This window comes from Cynocephalus volans, chromosome 14, assembly GCF_027409185.1.
Source record: "Cynocephalus volans isolate mCynVol1 chromosome 14, mCynVol1.pri, whole genome shotgun sequence".
NCBI lineage: Eukaryota > Metazoa > Chordata > Mammalia > Dermoptera > Cynocephalidae > Cynocephalus > Cynocephalus volans.
The window spans coordinates 24,950,912-24,973,304 of NC_084473.1; the positions used below are offsets into that span (position 1 = coordinate 24,950,912).

The following is a 22,393-nucleotide window of genomic DNA, read 5'->3' on the forward strand; positions in this document are numbered from 1 at the left end:
AAAGAATAGGATGTCTCTCTCCACAAAGCCCATTCCAGAGTGACGGAAGAAGCATCTGCTGTATGATAATATTGGGGGACCTGAACATACCTTTCAGTATTGAACAGATCATCTAGGCAGCAAATCAACCAAATAACCATTACTCTTGCAGAGGGAGAGAAGAAATCTAGGGTTATCAGTGGTGGGAGTGGGGAGGGAGAGGGAGATAGGGAGAGATTGGACAAGGGCATAAAGAATAAGTACAATTTGTAACAATATATATACTAGTAATATTGATTTGATCAACATATGTTTACATTGAATCCCCAAAATATGCATAATCAATTATGATTCAATAAAAAAAAAAAAAAGAGAACTCAGCATTTACTGCCCTTTGCTGTCTCAAGTCTCTGCTCCCTGAATTCTGGTGCAGGGCTCCTTGGCCACCACAGCTGTGGTTCAAATGGGTCCAGGCCTGGCTCTGTCCACCCCTCTGGAGGGCACAAGCAGTAAACCTTGGCAACGTTCATATGGCGCCAACTCTGTAGGTGCACAGGGTGCAAGAGCTGTGGAGGCATGACTACCTCCACCTAGATTTCAAAGGATGCTTCAGAGGGCCCTGGAGCCCAGGCAGAGAGGGGAGAGGACAGCATAGAGCCTCCACTAGGGGACTGCTTAATGGAGTCATGGGAGCAGGGCTGCCCCTAAGATCCCAGAACTCTATGGCCACCAGCATGCAATGCCAGCCTAGGAAAGCCACACACACAAGACTCCAACCCCTGAGATTTGCTGCGTGGGCTACACCCAGCTAAGCCATGGTAGTGGGGCTCCCCTGGGCCTTGGGGGCCCAACTCCTGCCCCAGTGTATCTGGAAGGCAGGACATAGAGTCAAAGATTATTCTCGAGCCTCAAGATTTAATGTTGTTTGCTTTGTTGAGTTTTGAACTTACTTGGAAACTGTTACCCCTTTCTTCATACCTATTTCTCCCTTTTGGAATGAGAATGTCTACTGTATGCCTGTCCTGTCATTGCATTTTGGAAACACATAACTTGATTTCACAGGCTCACAATTGGACAGCAATTTGCCTCAGGATGAATCATACCTTGAGTGTCACCCGTATCTGATTTAGTTGATGTTTAGATGAGACTTTGGATGTAGACTTTATTTTTGTTTTGTTTTGTTTTGTTTTTGTTTGTTTTTTGTGGCTGGCCGGTATAGGGATCTGAACCCATGACCTTAGTTTATAAGGCTGAGCTCTAACCAACTGAGGTAACTGGCCAGCCCTTGTTGATGGTGGAATGAGTTAAGCCTTGGGCTGCTGGGTTGGAATGAATATATTTTGTGTGTGAGAAGGACATAAATTTGGGAGGGCCAGGGGCAGAATGCTGTGGTTTGAATGTATGTGTACCTCCAAAATTCATATGTTGGAACTTAAACCCTGATTAAGAGGTGGGGCCTTTAGAAGGTGATCATCAACAACGTGCCATCTTGGAAACAGACACCAGGACCTCGCCAGACACCAAACCTGCCAGTTCCTTGATCTTGGACTTCCCAGCCTCCAGAATTGTTAGCAATAAATTTCTATTATTTATAAATTACCCAGTTTATGGTATTTTGTTATAGCAGCGATAATGGGCTGAGACAAAGAGCAAGGCAGACTCTGAGGAGCCTGACCTTTCTGTTCTGTGGGAGCCCAGGAGCTGGAACCCCAGCTGAACCCTTGTCAAGTATGTCTCATCTCTCAGGCTAGACTTCAAGATTATTGGGACATAAACCTGCATACACTTTGGGAGTCAACAGCCCCTCCTGTGTATAACCATAATGAAGGGCTACTCCAGCTATCCTCACTTCAAACAATGGGTAACAAAGTAACCACCAGGGAGCAGGGCTCAGTTTAGGAAAAGCCCCAGGTGATTCACTCAACTTTTCTCTCCAGCTTGCACCTGTGAGTGGAGTGGTGATCACATCTAATGACACATCAAAGAAAGCAAGAAAAGAAAAAATGTTTTTGAATGCTTATTATCATGGTAGCTATTGTGCTAGGCAATGTTTCTCTCTTTCTCTACTCTCTCTCGATTTTTTATTCTCAAAAATTCCAAACATATATAGAATAAAAAAGAGTATAATGACCTCCCACGTATCTATTACCCAATTTCAACAAGTATTCATAGCCAACCTTTTAATCTTTTTTTTTTTTTTTGGTGGCCAGTAAGCAGATCCAAACCCTTGACTTTGGTGTTATCAGCACCACACTCCAACCAAGTGAGCTAACCTGCCAACCCTTCATAGCCAAACTTATTTCATCTTTAGCCCTATTCTCTCCTACACATCCCCCGATATTATTTTGAAGCACAATCTAGATTATTTCAGTATGTATTTCCAAAAGATAAGGACTATTTTACAACATAACCACAATATCATTAACATAAGTTTAAAAATTAACAATGATTCCCTAGTATCATCAAATAGCCAGTCAGTATTCAAAATTTCCCCAAAATATTTATATATATATATATGTATATTAACCAATTTGTCATTATTTCTCTTAAGCCATTTTTTAACCTTTCCTGCCCCCCCCCCTTTTTAAAAGATAACCGGTAAGGGGATCTTAACCCTTGACTTGGTGTTATCAGCACCACACTCTCCCAAGTGAGCCAGGGGCCAGCCCTTTCCTGCCCTTTTTTATCTCTGTGCTTTTACACTTGTCATCTCCTTTGCCTAGACTGTTCTTCCTCTCTTGCTTACCTGGCAAGACACAGCCTTCCAGATCTGTTCAAATATCACCTCCTCCAGGAATCTTTCCTGGCAAAACTAGTCAGTCAGTAATTCCTACAGCTCTAACACTCTGCTCTGGGTATTCGTGTACATGTCTGTCTCTCTCCCAGATTGTGAGCTTCTTGAAGATGTGCACTATATTCTCGCGGTCTTTGTAACCCCAGTACCTAGCATGGTGCTTGGCCCATAGGATTTGCTTCAAGCCACATGTTATTGCTAAGGAGGGGTTTCCAAGGCCTCGTCCATCGTTCTCAGTGTTGATCTAACCTTTTCTAAAGTTCAATGTCTTTTGCAAAAATAGTGTTCCCCCCTCCCCCCACCCTGACTTCCCCCATCTGACCTGGGGGGTTAACCTAATGTTTTCAGTCTGAAAGCTTTTAGAAACCACTGGAGGCAGGATTAGTTGGTTTAGAGTTTTTTGTTTTATTTTATTTTTTTAAGATTCTAGGATTGATATAAAGCAGAAAGCCTGAGGGAAGAGAAAGCCACTTTGTCAATCAGCAGTTGCTCTGAGATTCATATAGTAAGAACTTAAAAGAAAAGGATATTATCCTCTTCCTTTAATTGGATACAATCCACAAACCTTCTGGTTCTCTGAGGAGGACCTTGGAACATGCTTACAGTTTCCAAACTGTAATTAATAACAGTTAGAACCAGAATTGCTTTTGGGTTGTTTTTTTTTTTTTTTTTTTTTTTGGTGGCTGGTTGGTACGGGCATGTGGCTGGCTGGTACAGGGATGTGAACGCTTGACCCTATCAGCAGCACACTCCTCCCAAGTGAGCTAACTGGCCAGCCAAATCATAATTTTCAAGCATTTCTTTTACCTCAGAACCTCTTCTTCAGGTTTATCTAGCATGGAAAATCAATATGTTGCACAGACAAAAGCTCTGGTGGAAAGGTGGCAGGCAGATCCCTGGGGCCCAGCTGGGTTGGGCTGTCTGCTAGGTCTCCACCACATGGGCCCTGAGACACAGGCAGTTGATCAATCATTCCTTATGCATTCATTCACTCTCCCACCATTCAACAACTATTTATTGAGTGCCTGCTATGGGTTTGGTGCTGCCGCGCAAATGGCCATGTTTTCCAACCTGCAGTTTCCAAGGACCTGTTTGCTGGTTACCCAGCTCATAGATCTGTGTGTGAGGGGTCCGGTGACCCAGCCTGGTGTGTGAAGGGTTTGTGACCAAGTCTGTGAACGGGCTTGAGGGGTCTGTGAGCTCCAGACCCAGCCCTAGCTCAACTATTGGCCCAGTCAGGGCAGGATTGCTGGCAGGTAAAAGTAGCTCTACAATTGGCTATGTCGACAGGATTCTGACATTAGCCTGAGTTTGACAGAGGTATTTAAGCAGGAGACTCATATAACCTTACTTTACATTTTAAATATAAATTCTTTGCTATAAAATATTCCTTTGGTTATTGTGTGGAGAATATATTTTAGGGGGTGGCCGTGGGGTGCGGAGAGGGAAGCTGGTGTGTTGTATAGAAACCACAGTAGAAGCTAAGAGACCAGTTAGGAGGCTCTTGCAGTTTCCTGGGCAAGATTTGATGTGGGGAAGGGAAGTATCGGTGGAAATGGTGAGTTATGCAGGAGCAAGGACTTGCTGAGTAGAGAAACACTTAGCATAATGCCTGGCACATTGTAAGTATTTAGCAGTCATGGAATGAATGAACGAATGAATGAAGCTCCCTTCGTTTCTGAAATGCCACCATTATAATCCTTTGCTTTACTGACGAAGTGAAGAATATTGTAATTATTCCCCAAACTGTATTCCATTTTCTACTTGGTAATAAGGGTTTTGTGTATGTGGGTGTGTGTACGTGTGTTAGCTGAATTTTTTTGAATATCATATCGCCCTCCACTCTCTAGCTCACTTTTAAAATATTTCACTCCTACCTCCTTCCTTTTCTTCAAATAGAATGCAGGTTTTCAAAAGCTCGCTAAGAATTCTTTTCCCTTTGTAAAGCAAATTGTGTGGGGGCATCCTAAGAGCTCTGTAATTCTCTGGGGAGGTGTAAGGGGTTGGTTGGTCTCCAGGGGCTCTGGTTGCTGGGAGAGGTGAATTGTGAGTGCTGGCAATGATGAGCAAGTCTTCCCTAGGGCACCGAGGGCAATACAGAATTTATCCCTTGAAGTCTTTTTCAAAGAATTGTTTTTATTGTTGTTTCCACTGCATTTCATCCGCACTGGAACGAAATGCAATCAACATATGGATTTAATCTGACAAGGGGAAAGGGCCATGAACAACTGGAAATTGTCAAAATTGTGGCAGATGTCAGCCCTGCAATAACACAGATGAGGCAAGCAGCTTGCTTTTTTGCACATCAGAGGGAACTGTCATACTGCTCAACTGACGATGCTTGTTAGGTGTGGAAGAAAATATCCAAAACACAAATCATTCCTACCAGTGCTAGCAAACCATTTAGAATTCCCGGGGGAAATAAAACCATTGATTTTAGCATTGTGTCAAACGTTAAATAATAATAAAAGCAGAAAACCTGTTTTTTCTTTGCAGAGAGGATATTGAAATCTTTGCACCAGCCAAGTGGATTCAAAGGTCAGTTTTAACTTGCTTTCTCTGCCATGGCCCTGGAGGTCTGGAGTGTGGTACTTAAGCACAAAGTGCCTCCTGTTGATCTTCTTCTGGATCTCCGGCACTTCATTTCTCTCTGCCTGTTATCTTTTCTGAATGCCATGTTTTCTAGGTGATATCCCCGATAACATTCTCATTTACATCTTTATCTCTTTCCTGCAAATCCATTTATTCTCTCTCTCTGTCTCTCTCATATACACGTGGATTATATATCTTAACCAGCCAAATACAAACCTAGCTTAATTGCACAACTGGTTCTTTTTTATATATTTAACTATTCGTTTTATATTCTTCATTCTTCATTAAAAGTGTAGGTAAATAAAATAAATCATCATTCTTTATCAAAAATAAAAATTATTCTGTTTTCTTTTTAAGTCACTGATTTTTCCCCAGTGGGCTACTGGCTCTCCCAAGAGAGAAAGAGAGAAAGGTGTGGGGGAAGAAGAAAAGATGGTGTAAGATCTGTGCACTGTGCACAAACCCCACACGTCAGGATGGCTCACCTCACAAAGACCATGAGACAGAGACGGATGCAATCAAGCAAGAGGAGTTTATTCCAGCATGCTTGGGTCACTCTGCATTCAAGACAAAAGTGACCCTGAGCCTTTAACACAAGAGCTTTTTATACAGTTTTTTTAGACAGACTTTCACAATAGGATGAGTTGTTTACTGTTTACAGGTTATCAGAGGTGACCTTTGGATTTATTGGTGGGCTTTAGCGAGCTGGTGCCCCATTAAGGAACAGTGCACTTCCCAATCGTTTATCTTCCAGGTGGCTTTTAGATAAGGAACTGGTCAGTCAGTTCCTGGAACCGGATGGTGTTTTACTCCCATCCTGGAATTTAATGTGTCTGGGCCTGCCTTACTTAAAATGACATTAGTTATGTTTTCTCATTTTTAGCAAGCATTAGTAAATTGCGCATGTTAAAAGTTATATTTTTCTTCAATGGAAGGAAAGAAGGAAGACTCCATGCACTTAAATTCCCTCCCATGAGGGCAGCCTCATTGTGTTATCAGGCTTTTATGCCTATTTTAAAATAAAAATGTTCTTTAACCAGCTACATTCCAGGGTTGGCATTGGCTCAGGAAAGGGAGGTCACACAGACTGGGCATCAAAAACGGACATCTGTGTGAATGACTGTGAATGTAGAAACCGTTCATTCTCTCCTCGGGACAGAGATAGAACGCAAGGCTGTGTGAGGAAGCACCTGTCCAACAAGCATCTCCAAAAGAGAAAGGAAGAGAGCCAGCCAAACCCTGCATGTGCTCTGCATGGTACCTGACTTCATGTGCCAAGCACAGGGCTGTACACCTGTGTGTGTGCATCTATGAGTGCACCCGTGCACACACACACGCGCACACACACACACACACACACACACACACACACGTGCTAAGCAGCAACACTCTGGAGAAGCTCAGCCTTCAGTGAGTGCTGCCTGTGAACAGGGGCTGGGCACAGTCCCAAGGTGGGTTGGCCAGCTTTAGTTACCCATTCTTAATAGTTCCCAAAAGAATAGATCAAAATATTAAAATTATTTATCTGGGTATTAATTTTCTAGGTGTTTTCATATATTTTTTAATATATATATTTTTTCATTTCAAATTTTTTTAGTTGACATGTCTTACAATTATCCTATAATTTAAAAAAAAGTTTTACATTAAGAAAATTTTCCATTGCTTGCCTCTCTACACTGTCTTTATCAGGAGGACAGAAATCTTTGGGGTGGGGGTTGAGGGGTAAAGTGGTACTGAGGGGAGGGCAGAAAAAGCAGGCCAGGAGGGGACTGCAAGTTTGCTCTCTACCTTCAACAACTTTGCCATAAAAGTTCTGCCTTGCACCTGTAGGGACAAAGATTGATATACTGTGGAGCTTCTGAAGCTTTAACCCCAGGACTCTTCCTTGCAGGGGTCCCTTCCAGGGCTCAGTGAAAGGCCTTGACAATGTATTCACATGGTTATGTGCTTCTTAAAAAATTCTGAAAGTAAGATTTTTATTTTAATTGCAGTCACTTACAACAACCACTGTCTCTTTCCAGTCTGCTTCCCTCCCACCCTCATGGCATGGGAGGGGCAGTAGACATTGGGATCTAGCTAAGGGGAAATCAAGGTGGGGACACATTTAGTCTGGTTTAGTGGGATATATTTACGGGGTTCACAGTCTTTACTTTTGGGGGTGCTGGCCGGTAAAGGGGTTCCGAACACTCAGTCTTGGTGTTTCGCAGCATGCTCTCACAGTCACTTTCATATAGAGATAGATTATTGCTAGCTGACCCAGAACGGCTGCCAGGAATACTCCTATTACCCACTCTGCCAACTTACATGGTGGCAAAATATGAAGGTGCAGGGGCAGAGATGATAAATTGATAACAAAAAGTCCTACAATGCCTGGCAACAGACATGGGTGGGTAGTGAAGGAGAGACAAGATTTGAAATTTACAGAGCCAAAAGCTAGTCTATGGAAAATTCTTCCAATTATCAGACAACTATTGAAATTCTTCCAATTAAAACAATAAGTGAAATATTCGGTTCTCATCAATACCTGGTTCAAAATGGAAGTTGCCTCCAGTCAGGAATGTACATGACACAATATGTACAATCATCAACACACAATTCATATTTTCCCAATTTTAATGAAAATTGTGCAAAAGAGAATGATCAGAATTTTGTATTTTCAGGCATAATCTTGTAGCAATACTAAAAGAGCTAATATATCTCTGTGTGTGTTTTACATTTTCTGCATCCCCACAAATACTGACATAGGGAGATAATATTAAAAACTCATATTAAGCCATTATTATTAGGACATTGTCAAGAAATTGGTTACTGAACACTGTCATTTCAAACAGTGCTTAAGAATAGCTGCTGCACACAAATGTAACTTGAAATGTCTTGTGCTATGGTCTGAATGCTGGTGTCCCCCCAAAATTCATATGTTGGAACCTAATACCTAATGTGACAATATTATAAGGTGGGGCCTTTGGGAAGTGATTAAGTCATGAGGGCTTCACCCTCATAAATGGGATTAGTGCTCTTATAAAGGAGGCTTGAGCAAACTCTCCACATGAGGCACAGCAAGAAGGCGTCATCTGTGAAGCAGAGAGTGAGGCTTCACCCGATACCGAATTTGCTGGTAACTTGATCTTCGACTTCCCAGCCTCTAGAACTGTGAGCAATAAATTTCTATTGTTTATAAATTACCCAATCTAAGGTATTTTATTACAGGAGATTATAGCACACTGTGTGGACTAAGACACTCTGAAATCTTTTTTTTTTTTTTTTTTGGTGGCTAGCCAGTATGGGAACCAAACCTGTGACCTTGGTGTTGCAAATGTTGCAAGGCTGTGCTCTAATCAGCTGAGCTAATTGGCTAGCCTGACACTCTGAAATCTTATAGCTCACATATGAAATAAATTTCATAGAGGTTTACCCAAATTTAACCATAATCCCCCAAATTTATGTGACATTACCAATTATGAGTTGAAGTGGAAAAAAACTTTTCTATACTCTCAATAATGAAAAAAAATTTCAGTCAACTGTGTTAAAAGAAAGACTGGATTAGTTTTCTATTTTTCTGCTAGAAAATATTACAAAATTGTTGTCATATGCAGAGGCACAAAGAGTGCACAGCTGGAAAATGTAGTAAAAAAAAGTTTTAGAGGGGTCTATCAGGTATTTAGTTAACAAAAATATTACTGTTCTGAATTTTGTGATATTGTGCTATTTGACAACTTTTTTTTTTTTTAAAGATGACCAGTAAGGGGATCTTAACCCTTGACTTTGGTGTTGTCAGCACCACACTCTCCCAAGTGAGCTAACTGGACATCCCTATATAGAGATCCAAACCCGTGGCCTTGGTGTTATCAGCACCACACTCTCCCGAGTGAGCCACAGGCTGGCCCTGGTATTTACCAACTTTTAAGTTATGTACTTTATTTTCTCATTCTAAACAAATATTCACTTTTATACCTAATTTTGTTTCATAGTTTTTATTCTTTTTCTTAAAGAGAGCCCTCCCATCTCCCCCCAGAATTGTATAAGGTCCAAATCCTGCAAACCCTGGCTCTTCCCCTGGCAAAGACACACTTGGACCTTGCAGAGGCCATTATGAAGAGCCGAAATACAGGGCATGTGCTAGGAACAGGAACAGGGCCATTACATACAGTTGTGCCAGAAAAACATCCCTGATTATTAGGCACCCAGAATAAAGATTGTGTTTCTCAGATTCCCAGCTTGAACCTAGTTGTGACCATGTGACAAAGTTCTGACCAATGGGATGTATGCAAATTCCAGGTTCCATAAAGAAATAGGGCACAACTTCTACTTCTTTTTTCCCTTTCCATTGATTGGAATGCAGTTGTGATGAGCATTCTGGACCATGTGAACAAGGACGATGCTCTAAAGATACTGGAGCAAGATGGAAGAAATCTAGGTCTCCAATCCCCTGGAACAGCCTATTAGTCCCCAAACCAGCCCTGGTCTGCTTATACCCATATTACTGTAGAAGAGAGTAATAAAACTTCTATCGTGTTTAACCCCCAAATATTTTGGCTATTAGGCAGCTGATCTCATATTCTAGTTGATATAACCATGATAATAACCTGTTACATTTATAAGGCTCTTTCTTCTTTGTAAAGTTCCGTAGGGTCTCTTATCAAGAGTTACTGCTGCTGGGATTGGGGGTGGGGAACAGGTCATCACTATTTTAAATATGAGAAACCTGAGGCTCAGGGGGTTGAATGACTCATCTAGGGGCATATGGGAGAGGGTTCCTGATACAGCAAACTCATGGGTAAGGACAAGTGCCACATGGAAGCCAAATGTGTGCTTAGTGGCTGTGCATGGTGATAAGCACACTGGGTTTTTCATTCTCAGCATTCAGGAGGAATTTCTCCCTGACTATACAATTTGTAAACCCCTAGAACAGGGACAGTTCACATCCTTTCTTTTCTCATCCTCTTATGCTTTTCTACATTTGTTGCAGCTTACAGAGAGGAACATAAAATAGAGAAGGGTTCTTACTTCGAATATAAAGTATCCCTTCCTTCTCTCTTTTTCTTCCTCCCCTCCTTAATAATTCAGTCAAATGATCATTAATCAAGGCTGTGCAGAACCGGGGTGGCAGAGATCAGCGCTGATGTGCAGAGGGCAGCTGAGCAAGGTGGCAGCCCTGGAGGGGTCAAGAGATTGGCTGTGTACAAAGAATTGGGTAAACAAGTAAATATATTGAGGTTAACAGAGCCAGGATTCTTAACTGTCACAGAAAGGACTTACAAATATGAAAAATGGGAACACTAAGATGAACCTGGAGATGCTGGGTTGACATTGGAGGAATCATGGTTAGATAGGCAGATAGATGTAAAGTAAACATAATTTTAAAGAGTGTGTGTACATGGACGTATGTGTGCATTGTATATAATATGTACATAGGTAGGTGTGTGTGTGTGTGTGTGTGTGTATTTCCAAGCTCTGTCCACTGAGAGAGCCAGGGAGCAGAGACAGCCTATTAGCAATAAGTGCACCATTCTCTGCCAAAAGGAATCGGGACTCCTCGGATGAGTCTGTAACATCCTTTTGGCCAGAAAGTAAGGAGGTGATCAAAGAATAATGGGAACACTCCAAAAGGACATAGAAGCCAGCTTGAAGTCACTGCCACTGACCAAATCTAGGATAATTTGAGCATTAAAACAAATATTGATAATAATAGATTATAACCCATTAAATAAAATAGGAATCCATGAGTCCACATTGATATAAATACATAAACAAAGAAATAAGAAGAGAAAGCTGTTTCTCACAAGTTAATGCCAACAAATAAATGTAGAGGAAATAATGGAATTTAAAAGCCACTATTTGGCAACCATCACAGCAATAATTAATTCAAGAAAGAAACATCAGTGGATGTTAAAACTAGTGGGTGAAATTTAGAGGAGAGAGATATTAACATAGTTTCACAGTATCTCCCGACAAAATGCTTATTAATTACAAAGGAATAAAGAGTAACTTTGCAATGGAGAAACCTGGCAGACACCACCTTAATCAAGTGATCAAAGTTAACATCACCAGGCTGGCAGATTGGCTCAGTTGGTTACAGCACGGTCTTGTAACAAGGTCAAGAGTTGGGATCCTTGCACCAGCCAGCTGCACCCTCTCCAGAAAAAAAACCCCAAAGTTTACATCACTGGTAATGCGTCAAAGCAGTGTCATCATGTGCCTCCTGATGGGACACAGTGAGAAGACCACAGCATCACTTCTGTGTCACCTGAATCTAATCATAAGAACACATCAGACAAACCCAAATTGTGGGACTGTTTAAAATTAACTGGCTGGTAATATGAAAGACTATTAAGGGTATAAATGTCAAGAATGGACTGAAGAACTCTGAGTGCAACCTGTGATACTGGATTGGATCCTTTTGCTATAAAGGTCACTGTTAGGACAAATGGCAAAACCTGAATGGGGTCTCTGGATGAAGAGTATACGGGAGTTCTTAGTACTATTCTGGCATCTGTTCTGTGAGTTTTAAATTATTTTAAAAATAAAAATAAAAATGAAAGCTTTGGATATGAACAAATAATCACTTTGATTTTCTAGCCCAAACAGGGTAGCACCCACCCCTCCCCCCACTCAATTGTGAGGAAGGGACATGTGGCTGAGCAGGGCTCCATGGGCTCCAAAGGTGCCCTCGAGTGGCTTTGCATCCTCTCCCTCTACCAATATTGTGCACAGTCCTGGCATTTACACAGGCAGCTGACCCCAGCACTGGTGCTTGATGAAGGGCAGGCTCACTCTGAGCAGGACTCTGTGTAACAAAGGGTTTATCTGAGATGCTCAGACCTTAGTGAGTGTTTGTTAGAATCCCCTGGAGCTGCTTGTTTAAAATGCAGATTCCTGGTGTAGTGGATTGAATTTCCCCCCAAACAGCCTGAAGCTTGAATTGTGTCCAACAAGTTTTATGTACTTTAAACTTAGCCCAGACTGTGACTGTTAAGAGGGTGGGAAATCCTATTATGGTAATTGAAAGGTGGAGCCTTGAAGAGGTGATTGGATTGTAGGACCGTGCAGTAGTGAATGGATTAGTAATGGTGGTCAGGGGCGTGGCTCTGAGGGCTTTAAAAGAAGAGGAGAGTCTGTTTTTTTCTCCTCTCTCTGTTCTTTCTGCTCCACCATTTTCACAATGTGATTCTCTGCTGTCACTGTTGCCACCACCAAGGACTTCACCAGCTGTGTTCCCTGGACTTTGGACTTCCTAGCCTCTGAAACTGTAAGCAATAAATTCTGTTTTCTTTATAAATCACCCAGTTTCAAGTATTTTGAAGAGGCAACAGAAGCGGACTAATACACCTGGCAAATCCTCCCAACACTGTCTTAAACCCACAGGGGTTTGCTTGCACCATTAGAAGCCCAGAAGTGGACAGACACAGGCTCCTCCAGCAGGATGAACCCCATCAGGGACTTGAGTCTCCCTGTCCTTCCACACCAGCCACCTTTATATGTGTGCTTGTTGCCTCAGGGTTGCATTATGGCTGCTGCTCCTCCAGCAAACCTGACACACTCCCACCCACAAAATTTGCATTTGCTTTTCCCTCTTCTGAAGTCCTCTTCCTACAGATATCTGCATGGTCCACTTCCTTACCTTTTTCAGGAACTTTTTGCTGAATGACACCTTCTCAGCGAGGGCTTTAAAACTGCAAACTCCCCCCACCCCTGATGTGCACCAATACCTGGAACTGCCCATCTCCCTTCTCTGCATTATTTTTCTCAACTGCACTTATCACCATCAGACAATATGGTGATATGTTTTTTTTGTTTAATGTCTTTCTACCTACCATAGAATGTAAGCACTGTGGGGACAGGGCCTTCTGTCTGTTTTGTTCACTGCTGTATTCCCAGCACTTAGAACATTACCTGGAACATACAGGTAACAGGTGCTCAATAACTTCCAGGAGGTGTATTTGAGTTCTAAGCAGGAAGAAGAAAGGGGAAGGGAAGAAATAGGTGATGTCTATGTCAGGAAAGCAAAAACTTTCGCCAACATACCTAGCAGATTTGCACTTACATCTCCTTAGCCAAAACCATGTCACATGGCTGACCACCCATTGCTATAAGAGAGTCTGGAAATATGAGTATTTTTACCTGGGCACACTGCCCTCCTTGAACAAAATTACTTTTTAAGTAAGGGAAAAGGGAAGAATGGATATTGGAAAGGCAACCAGCAGTGTCTGCCACATGGGTATATTCCGGACCTAATGTAGCAGAATATCTTAGGACGGTAATTTTTATTTTTATTTTTAATTTTTTTTTTGCTGTCCTCTGTAGGCCAGGATAGACAGTAATTTTGATGCAGGTAACTCTTGAACCACGTTGTAAGAAAAATGGCCAGGCTAATAGAATAAGCCCAGATTGAAATTTTAAGCCAGCCTGGATGATGAACACACTGGTCAAGAACATCTGTTGTGCTGGCTGCCTAGAGCCCACTCCAAGCCACTCCTAACCCCATCATCTTTCCTGAGAAATACCTTTATTTCCACACCCCTGCCCCCCCCGATACACACGGTTACAGCAGTGGGACTCTTGGAGGGCTTGTTCAATAGATCATGTTCTCATCTATCTGACCTAAACCACTAAATCAGAGTCCCATTCCCATGAATTTGGCACCAGGATTTAGATTCTAAGTCTCTCTGGATGTCTGGGTCATGTAAACAGAGAGCTGCTGGCAGATGTATTTTCCATGTCATGAAGGGCAGCAGCTGAGGAAAGAGCTGGAACCCCATGCAGAAAGGACTGTGGCAAAATAGAGAGGATCTTTGTGGTGTTTGAGTCCCCAGTACTAGGTCACTCCTACTCCTTGCCCTTGGGCTCCTCAGCTCACCTCTGGGTCCTTATTTCCTTCAGGACAGCTTAAGCGACTATTAGTTTTGGCCAAGAGTTCTAACACACACCCCAGGCCCAGGATCTGAGAACAGAAAAAATAACTCTGTGCAGATCAGGTGTGCAGTCTTAGAGGAAGAAGTGAAACATAGCAGTTTCCTTGCCAACAAACTGTTTATCAACAAAAGATCCCGGCCAAGTGACAGTTCCCACCCTCTGGCTCTTTTTGTGGGGCTCTAGAAAACCACCTATCAGACCCACACAAGAGACCCCACTGCTAATGGGAGGAATGAGTGGTTTTAAAATAGGTCCTCTAAGGGCCAGCCCATGGCTCACTTGGGAGAGTGTGGTGCTGATAACACCAAGGCCATGTGTTCAGATTCCTATATAGGGATGGCCAGTTAGCTCACTTCGAAGAGCATGGTGCTGACAACACTAGGTTAAGAGTTAAGATCCCCTTACTGGTCATCTTTTAAAAAAAAAAAAGGTCCTCTAGGCATAGGTCTAGAGATCTGATCTTATTCCCAACCATGTCCATTGAGACAAAGCACTCTGTCCTCTGTCCCTGGCTTTCACTACTTGTGAAACATGCAGGGAGCCTATCAGTTTTCCTGAGGTACACCTGGGCTACAGAAGAAGTGGGGCACAGAGGAAAAAAATATGAGCTTTAGGACCTGAAAGTCCAGTTTCATCACTACCCGTGTCTTTAGCCAAGTTAGTTAATTTTCCTTACTCTCATCTGTGAGCTGGTGACAGTGATTCCCACTTGGGAGGACTAAATAAGCTTGTGTGCATAAAGACATTATTCAACACCTGGCAAGTGTCTCTCAAGCAGCAGGGTCACTCCAGCCCTGGAACTTGCTAGAGCTCAGGGCTATAGCCTGGCACAGAGACAGAAAGTCCCTCCAAGAAAACCGAGGCTTTGTGTTTGTTTGTTTTTTAGCAGTAACTACATTTCCTTTCCTCTAAGACCTCCATGCTATAGAGAACCAGAAGGATGGGAAAGAGGCCCTGGGAAGAGAAGATATAAGGAAGCTAGTCTTATTAGTTATTTTAATTCAGCATCTACCAAATGCCAGGCACATCTATATGCTTTTCATGCATTATTTCTTGCTTTAATCCCTCTTGGTTGATAAATTGATGGGCAAAGCGACTACGGCATTGACAGCTAATCTGGACGCCCCTTAGGCAGTTCTGAAATCTGCTAATAGCTCAGAATTAACTGGCTGGGGACTGCTAGCCTGGAACACGAACAGCTGCTGCCAGAGCCCTGGCACAGACTTCCGACTAGAGCCTGGGACCTGCCCCTCAGCCCTTCTGGGCAAACATATCCCATTTTATTTAGCAGCTGGTTATTTTCCAAGGTGCTGATAACTGTAGCTGGGCTCCAAATGCTCTTCAACCCCTACTGGAAAGACAAGCAAGAGAGAGAAAGGGAGAAAATGAAAAAGGGAGTAAAAGTAGGAAGAAACAGAGAGAAGGGAAGGCAGGCAACCAACTCCATAACGATACTCATGATACTCATTCCTTTATTGTCGACGGTGTTAATTTGAACAGGGCTGGGGCCTGCAGGCTGCTGGCAGCACCGAGCTGCAGGTGCATTTCAGCTCAACAGAGAGGCCTCCATCCTAAGCCAAGGGGACAGAGGATAATGTTTTATATATATATTTTTATATATTACATATGTCCCATACAGTCATATGTATAGAGTGACAAGAATGGGCCACTGCATTGTTAACTGTTGTCCTAAATAAAGACCATAGCAACAGACATCGAAATTTGGTCCTAATCAGGGCCCTTACCATGTCAATCAAATGTTTGATACATCAAAAGGTAAAGGAGAGAGAGACACAGAGACTGAGATCCAGCCACCCCTGGTGGCCCTGTTCCCAGCATGTCTTATGCTGAGTGTAGAGTGTCCCCTGTGGAGATAAACACACACACACACACACACACATACACACATACACGAAACTGCAGGCAGGAGCTCCTCCTCCGACCATACCTTGGGCCCAGCCCTCAGACTGGGGGTGGTGAAGTTGGGGGATATTGTGCTCTAAGACTGTGAGGGACAAGTGATCAGACAATGTAGAGTCGACGTGTCCAAGTGACGAATGGGGTGACATGTGCTGCTTCATCCACAAACAAGAAACAGGTCAATGGGAGAGGCTGCTCAACACAGCCCTGGAGGTCCCCTTGTGCCCAGGCCTGGGGGATTTCTACACACAACTTCTGTCCCAGCCACAGCCGAACCTCTGATCTGAATCCTGAGTCAAAAAAATCTCCTGGGCTCTGATGAATATTGTGATTTCCTTTACGGAAAGGAGCAAATGGCAATTGAATGGTTCAACCAGCTAGTCCGGTAATTACAGCAAAAATGACAGCATCACTGAGTTAAACCAAAGCAACGCTTGATCCTCAGAGCAGAACTCGAACAGTGCAAGAAGGTTCATTTCCCAAAGGAAAGAGAATAACCTCACACCAATTTTTTTTTTTTTGGTGGGTGGCCCGTTTGGGGATCTGAACCCTTGACCTTAGTCACACACCAAATTTTTAGGCACATCTGCCAGTCTCATGCCCTTACCCCAGTGATGGAACTCCTCCTATTCTAGGAACTGGAGACTCCCATTATCAGGGTATTTTCAAATCCTAACTCACTTATTTGCTTTCTTCATTACTTCTTCACTCTTTACCAAAATACACACTTAAAAAGTAAGTCAATGAAAATTAACCTTTTTTTTTGGGTGGAAATTTCCTTGTCGCCTGGGATACCTGGAAGCATTTTTGGGCTGTCACAAAAGAAGATGATGAGCACCCCCATGCTTGTGAAGAAAGGGTCAGTTTTCAACAAAATAGTACCCCAAAGATGCATTTCACAAATAGGGGCAATGGGCGAAGCTGGAAAAGACTGTGCCTGGGTCTCTGTTTCATGTGCTCAATGAAAGGTAAAAGCAAGATGTTGATACATTCCTTTAGCCAGGGGTAGAATGACATCGATTCCTCCCACTATGAGCTGGGATCTGGGCAGCTGCAGGGAAAAATGATCAAAGCAGGAAGAAGCAGCATCTCGAAAATGGGGAATTGGCTCGATGCTTGTTGACCACAGTTACTTCTCAGAGGGGATAGAAACAAAGGGACCCAGAGCAGGGACTTCCTTTGACGACTGTCCAAGTTGTCTCAATTCCTGTTCCATTTCCTGCAGGTCCTGAGGTGGCAGCAATGGGCTGGTTTGCAATTCCCATCCAAGGGCTGGGAAGGTGGGCAGGAAGCAGAGTTGGGGAAGCCGAAGAGCATGAGCTGTGTCGGTGAGGTCATTTCAGTCCTTGAAAAGGAGGCTGAGAGGCTGAAAGATGTCTGAGTCCCAGAAGGTGAAGAGTGGGGCTCTGTCCCCTGGGAGCATGGGCCCACCACTGTTAGGATGTCTCTTGTCCTCAGTGGACACCCAGCAGTTTTCTAATCCCAGAAAGTGCATAGGGGCTGCTCAGTGTAGGAGGAAATGGAGATGATGGAGTGAGATGGGTAGAAAAAGTAGCTCTTCTCAGGCACTGGCCACCTTCCCTTCTGGAGGCAGCTGATACAGGCGGGTCTACAGTCAGAAGAAAAGGAGGCTACGCAGTGACCACGGCAGGCCCAGACAGCTCAGGCGAGGGCACCTCCCCCCCACTAACTGAGCTCCGCGAATAAATAACATGAATTAAATAAAGGAGGAGAAGAGCAGGCAGAGGCACCATCTGCCAGATTCTCACCCCTCCACACATACGCACATGCACACTCACGCACACGCTCCAAGCGCAGATGAGATGAGCCAGGGTTGGCTGCCCCATCCCAGGAGTCTCTCGGATGGGCAGCCCGGCCGCGAAGGTTGTCACTCATGGTCCACCACTGTCGTGGGGCGCAGAGAAGTGGAGGCCAGCGAGGCATGGGTGATGGAGGGTGGAGGCCGCTGAGGACTCTGGCACCTGCAGTGGGGATGACATGGGTGAAGAGAGAGGTTAGGAAACTCCTCCCCGCAGCCCAGTCACCCCCCACCCTCTGTGCCCCTCTGGTGAAACCAAACCCCCTTCAGCCTCAACCAGCCCGTGCAGTTCCCCTGCCTCCTAAGTCCAATGCTCACTCTGACCATGGTGGTACTGACCAGGATCTGGACTTGCGGACTTTAGACGTGGAAGGTCTTTCCAGAAAACTGTCCAACCGCATGAGCCTCTCCATGTGTAGTGCACGAGGGTCTTGTTCTTGGTCATGAGAGAATTCCATCTCAAAGACAGCTGGAGGGGACACGTCCAACTCCAAAAACATTATGTTTTCAGCCTGTGGTGGGAATATCATGCCAGACATGAGCAGCGGCCCCAGTGACTGTACCTCTTGGCACTTTGTAAATCTTGGGTGTGGCAGGGGTGATGAGGCAGTCAGAGGAAGCAGAGGTTGGGGACATCCCCTTCCCTTGGGCTTCTCTCCCTCCCTGCTTCTACTTCCCAGCTTCTTACCCTGTACCTGGGGTGGGACCCCATTGCCATGGCAACCCGAGCATACTGGCTGATAGGCCTCTTGTAGCCCACTGCAGACGTTGGCCGCTTCTTCATCTGGCTGTTACTGCTGCAGGGAAGAGGCTGTATTAGAATGGATTTCTTTCTAACACAAAGGGCAAACGATATCATGAGGCACTAAGTATCATTCGGGTAGCCAGGAGGCCCTGCAGACTGCAGGTTTTGGAATTTTCTTCACTATTTTTGCTCTATTTTTTTTCTCAATTCGTAAAAAGGGCTGATGAGGAAGGAAGAAAAGAATTCTAGTCTCATTTTAGCTTCCAGATTCATATACTGATTTCACACACTACACAAACCATTGACAATTGGTGGCTCTGCTTTTAATTTTCCTTCATAGGAGTTAGCCCAATAAAATGGTTAAAAACTCAGACTTGAAATAAAAAGGAACAAATTGGAGGACTCACACTTCCCAGTTTCAAAACTTATTACAAAGCTATAGGAATCAAGACACTGTGGAACTTGCAAAAGGGTGGACATACAGATCAATGGAATAGAATTGAGACTCCAGAAATAAATCCTTACATCTCTGGTCAATTGATTTTTCAAATGGGTGGGAAGACACTTCAATGGGGAGAGAATAGTCTTTTCAACAAATGGTGTTGGGACAACTGGATACACATGCAAAAAAATGAAGTTGGATCCTTACCTTGCACCATATACAAAAATTAACTCAAAATGGATCACAGTTACATGTCAATTAAAATATAAAATAAAATAAGTGGATCATAGACCTAAATATAAGAGCTAAAACTGTGCAACTCTTAGAATAAAACATAAGAGTAAATTTTCATGACCTTGGATTAAGCAATGGTTTCTTAACTATGACATCAAAAGCTCAAGCAACCAAAGAACAAACAGGACTTCATCAAAACTAAAAACTTTTGTGCTTCAAAGGACATCATAAAGAAAATGAAAGACAATTCACAGAATGGGAAGAAATATTTGCAAATCATATGTATGACAAGGAACTTGTATCCAGAATATATAAAGAATACTTATAAACTAACAATAAAAAGATAAACAACCCACTTTTAAAATGGACAAAGGGTCTGAATAGATGTTCCTCCAAAGAAGATATACAAATGACTGATAAGCACATGAAAAGATGCTTAACATTATTAGTCATTAGGGAAATGTAAATCAAAACCACAAGGAGATAACATTTCAGATCCACTGGGATGACTACAATTAAAAAAGACAGACAATAACACATGTTGGTGAGGATGTGGAGAAACTGGAACCCTCACCCACTGTTGGTGGGCATGTAAAATGGTGCAGCTGCTTTGGAAACAGTTCCTTAAAAAGTTAAACATAGAGTTACCATATGACCTAGCACCTCCACTACTGGGTATATTACTCAAAGGAATTGAAAACATATGTCCACACAAAAACTTGTACACAAATGATCACAGCAGCGGTATTTATAATATCCAAAAAGTAGAAATAACCCAAATGCCCATCAACTGATAAATGAAGAAGCAAAATGTGGAATATTTATAGAATGGAATATTATTTATCAGTAAAAAGGAATGAAGTACTGATACATGTTGCAACATGGATGAACCTTCAAAACACTTTGCTAAGTGAAAGAAGCCAGTTACAAAAGATCACATATTTTATGATTCCATTTATGTAAAATATCTGGAATAGGCAAATCCATAGAGACAAAAAGTAGACTGGTGGTTGTCTAGGGTTGGGGGGTTTGGAGAGAAAGAGACTTGGGGTTTCTTTCTGGAGTGATGAAATTGGGAGCTCTGGAATTAGACAGTGGTGATGGTTGTTCACCTCTGTGAATACACTAAAATCCACTGAGCTGTACACTTTAAAATGGTGGATTTTATATGTGAACGACATCTTTTTTTTTTTTTTGCGGCTGGCCAGTACATGTAAACTACATCTTAATCAAGCTGTTCCTTAAAAAACAAACAAAACAAAACTCAAGCTTGGCTTTTAAAAAGTGCATATTCTTTGATCCAAGTTTCCACTCCTAGGAATTTCCCTAACCTGAAGCATTATTTACAATTGCAAAAAGTTAGAAACAACTCAAATGTGCATCACTAGGGACCAGTTAAATTATTATTCATCCCCATGAAGGAATATTATGTAGTCATTAACATTTTGGTGTGGCTTTAGACATGAAAAGATTTCCACAATACATGAAATATAGAAGCACATAAAAAGGTAAAGTTTTTTGTTGTTTTTAAGGAAATGTGTATATGCATGTGTATGCTTACAAAAACTCTGGACATTCAACAAAATGTTATTATCTTTGAATCATGTGATTATAGGTGATTTTATTTGTCTTTCTGTAATATCTCAAATTTTTTACAATGAATGTGTATAACTTTATATCTAATGAGTTATTTAAAACATTTAGAAAAGCATAGTAAATAATATAGATCTGTATGCCTACCATCCGGCTTTGTCAGACCATAACACTTTGTCATACTTATGTAAAATCTTTTTTAAAGAAATAAAATACAGATATAGTTTTAAGCTTCCCATTGCAATCCTCCTTTCTCAGATTTAAACAGTCTCTTGAGTTTGGTGCTTACCAATGTCATGTATGTTTTTATACTTAGTTTTATATGTGGGTATTCATAAACAATACATATGCAATTTATATGCCTATCGCTAAATTTTGAATTGTATGGTCTATGAACTGGACTTTTTTTGTGCTCAGCATGTTTATCCATGCAGATCTAGATTATTAAAGTTGAACTATATTGCTACATTGAGAATTTTTTGTGTGGAGGGCGGCTGGCGGTAAGGGGATCTAAACCCTTGACCTTGGTGTTACAAGGCTGCACTCTAACTAGCTGAGCTAACAAGACAGCCTACATTGAGAATTTTAAGGTTTCAATACAGCATTATATATATGTGTGTGTATATGTGTGTTGTGTGTGTGGGTGTATTGTTGATGGGTATCGAGGTTGATTCTTTTTTTTGGGCAACTGGTAGGTATGGGGATCCGAATCCTTGACCTTGATGTTAAAAGTACCATGCTCTAACGAAGTGAGCTAACCAGCCAGCCCTAAGTTGATTTTTCTTTTTTTTTTGCTACTAAACACAATGCTTCTATGAACATTTCTGTACAGGTATCTTCAAGAACATTTTCAAAATATTCCCTAGGGTATATACCCAGGAATGAAATTGTTGCACTGTAGGGTATGTGCATTTTCAACTTTACTAAGATATTGCCAAATTGCTTTTTCAAAGTGGTTATACCTATGAAAGCTTCCATTGCTTGAGATCCTAGCCAACTCATGGTATGTCAGACTTCTTACTTTCAGCAATTTGGTGAGTGTAATGTATTACTTTTATTACCCCAAACAAACACAAAAAGAGAGGAAAGAAAATAAGAAAGCTATTTCCATTTTTTAAAATAAAAGAAGAGGTGTGGAGTAAGACATACCTGGGTTTAAATGCTGACTCTGCCCCTTAAAGCTCTCTTGGGAGGTGGCTTGCTACTTCTGAGCCTCAGATATGTCATCCCTCTCATACAGATTGCTGAGATTAAACAAGGCAAGCACTTAGCACAGTACACTGCAAGGGCTCTACGCATGGCAGCTGTGATTATTACTTATTCTCAACTCCACTTGCTAATTTCAAGTAAGGATACAAATGAAAT

The 22,393-nt window shown here is 42.4% G+C and overlaps 1 protein-coding gene across 2 annotated transcripts in view; it reads right to left on the bottom strand.

Annotated features, from left to right (window-relative positions):
• Positions 1-15,745: 15,745 nt before the first annotated feature.
• The window catches only part of KIF3C (kinesin family member 3C), a 34,343-nt gene continuing 27,695 nt past the window's right edge, over positions 15,746-22,393 (bottom strand). Inside the window, exons 6-8 of one of the 2 annotated variants that reach the window (XM_063078535.1) lie at positions 18,703-18,808; positions 18,354-18,526; positions 15,746-18,177 (exon numbers count right to left, since the gene is read on the bottom strand). In XM_063078535.1, coding sequence (XP_062934605.1) covers positions 18,084-18,177; positions 18,354-18,526; positions 18,703-18,808 — 373 coding nt within the window. In that variant the 3' untranslated portion in view covers positions 15,746-18,083. Of the gene's footprint in view, positions 18,178-18,353; positions 18,527-18,702; positions 18,812-22,393 lie in introns of both variants that reach the window. The other variant, XM_063078534.1, reaches the window with a different exon arrangement.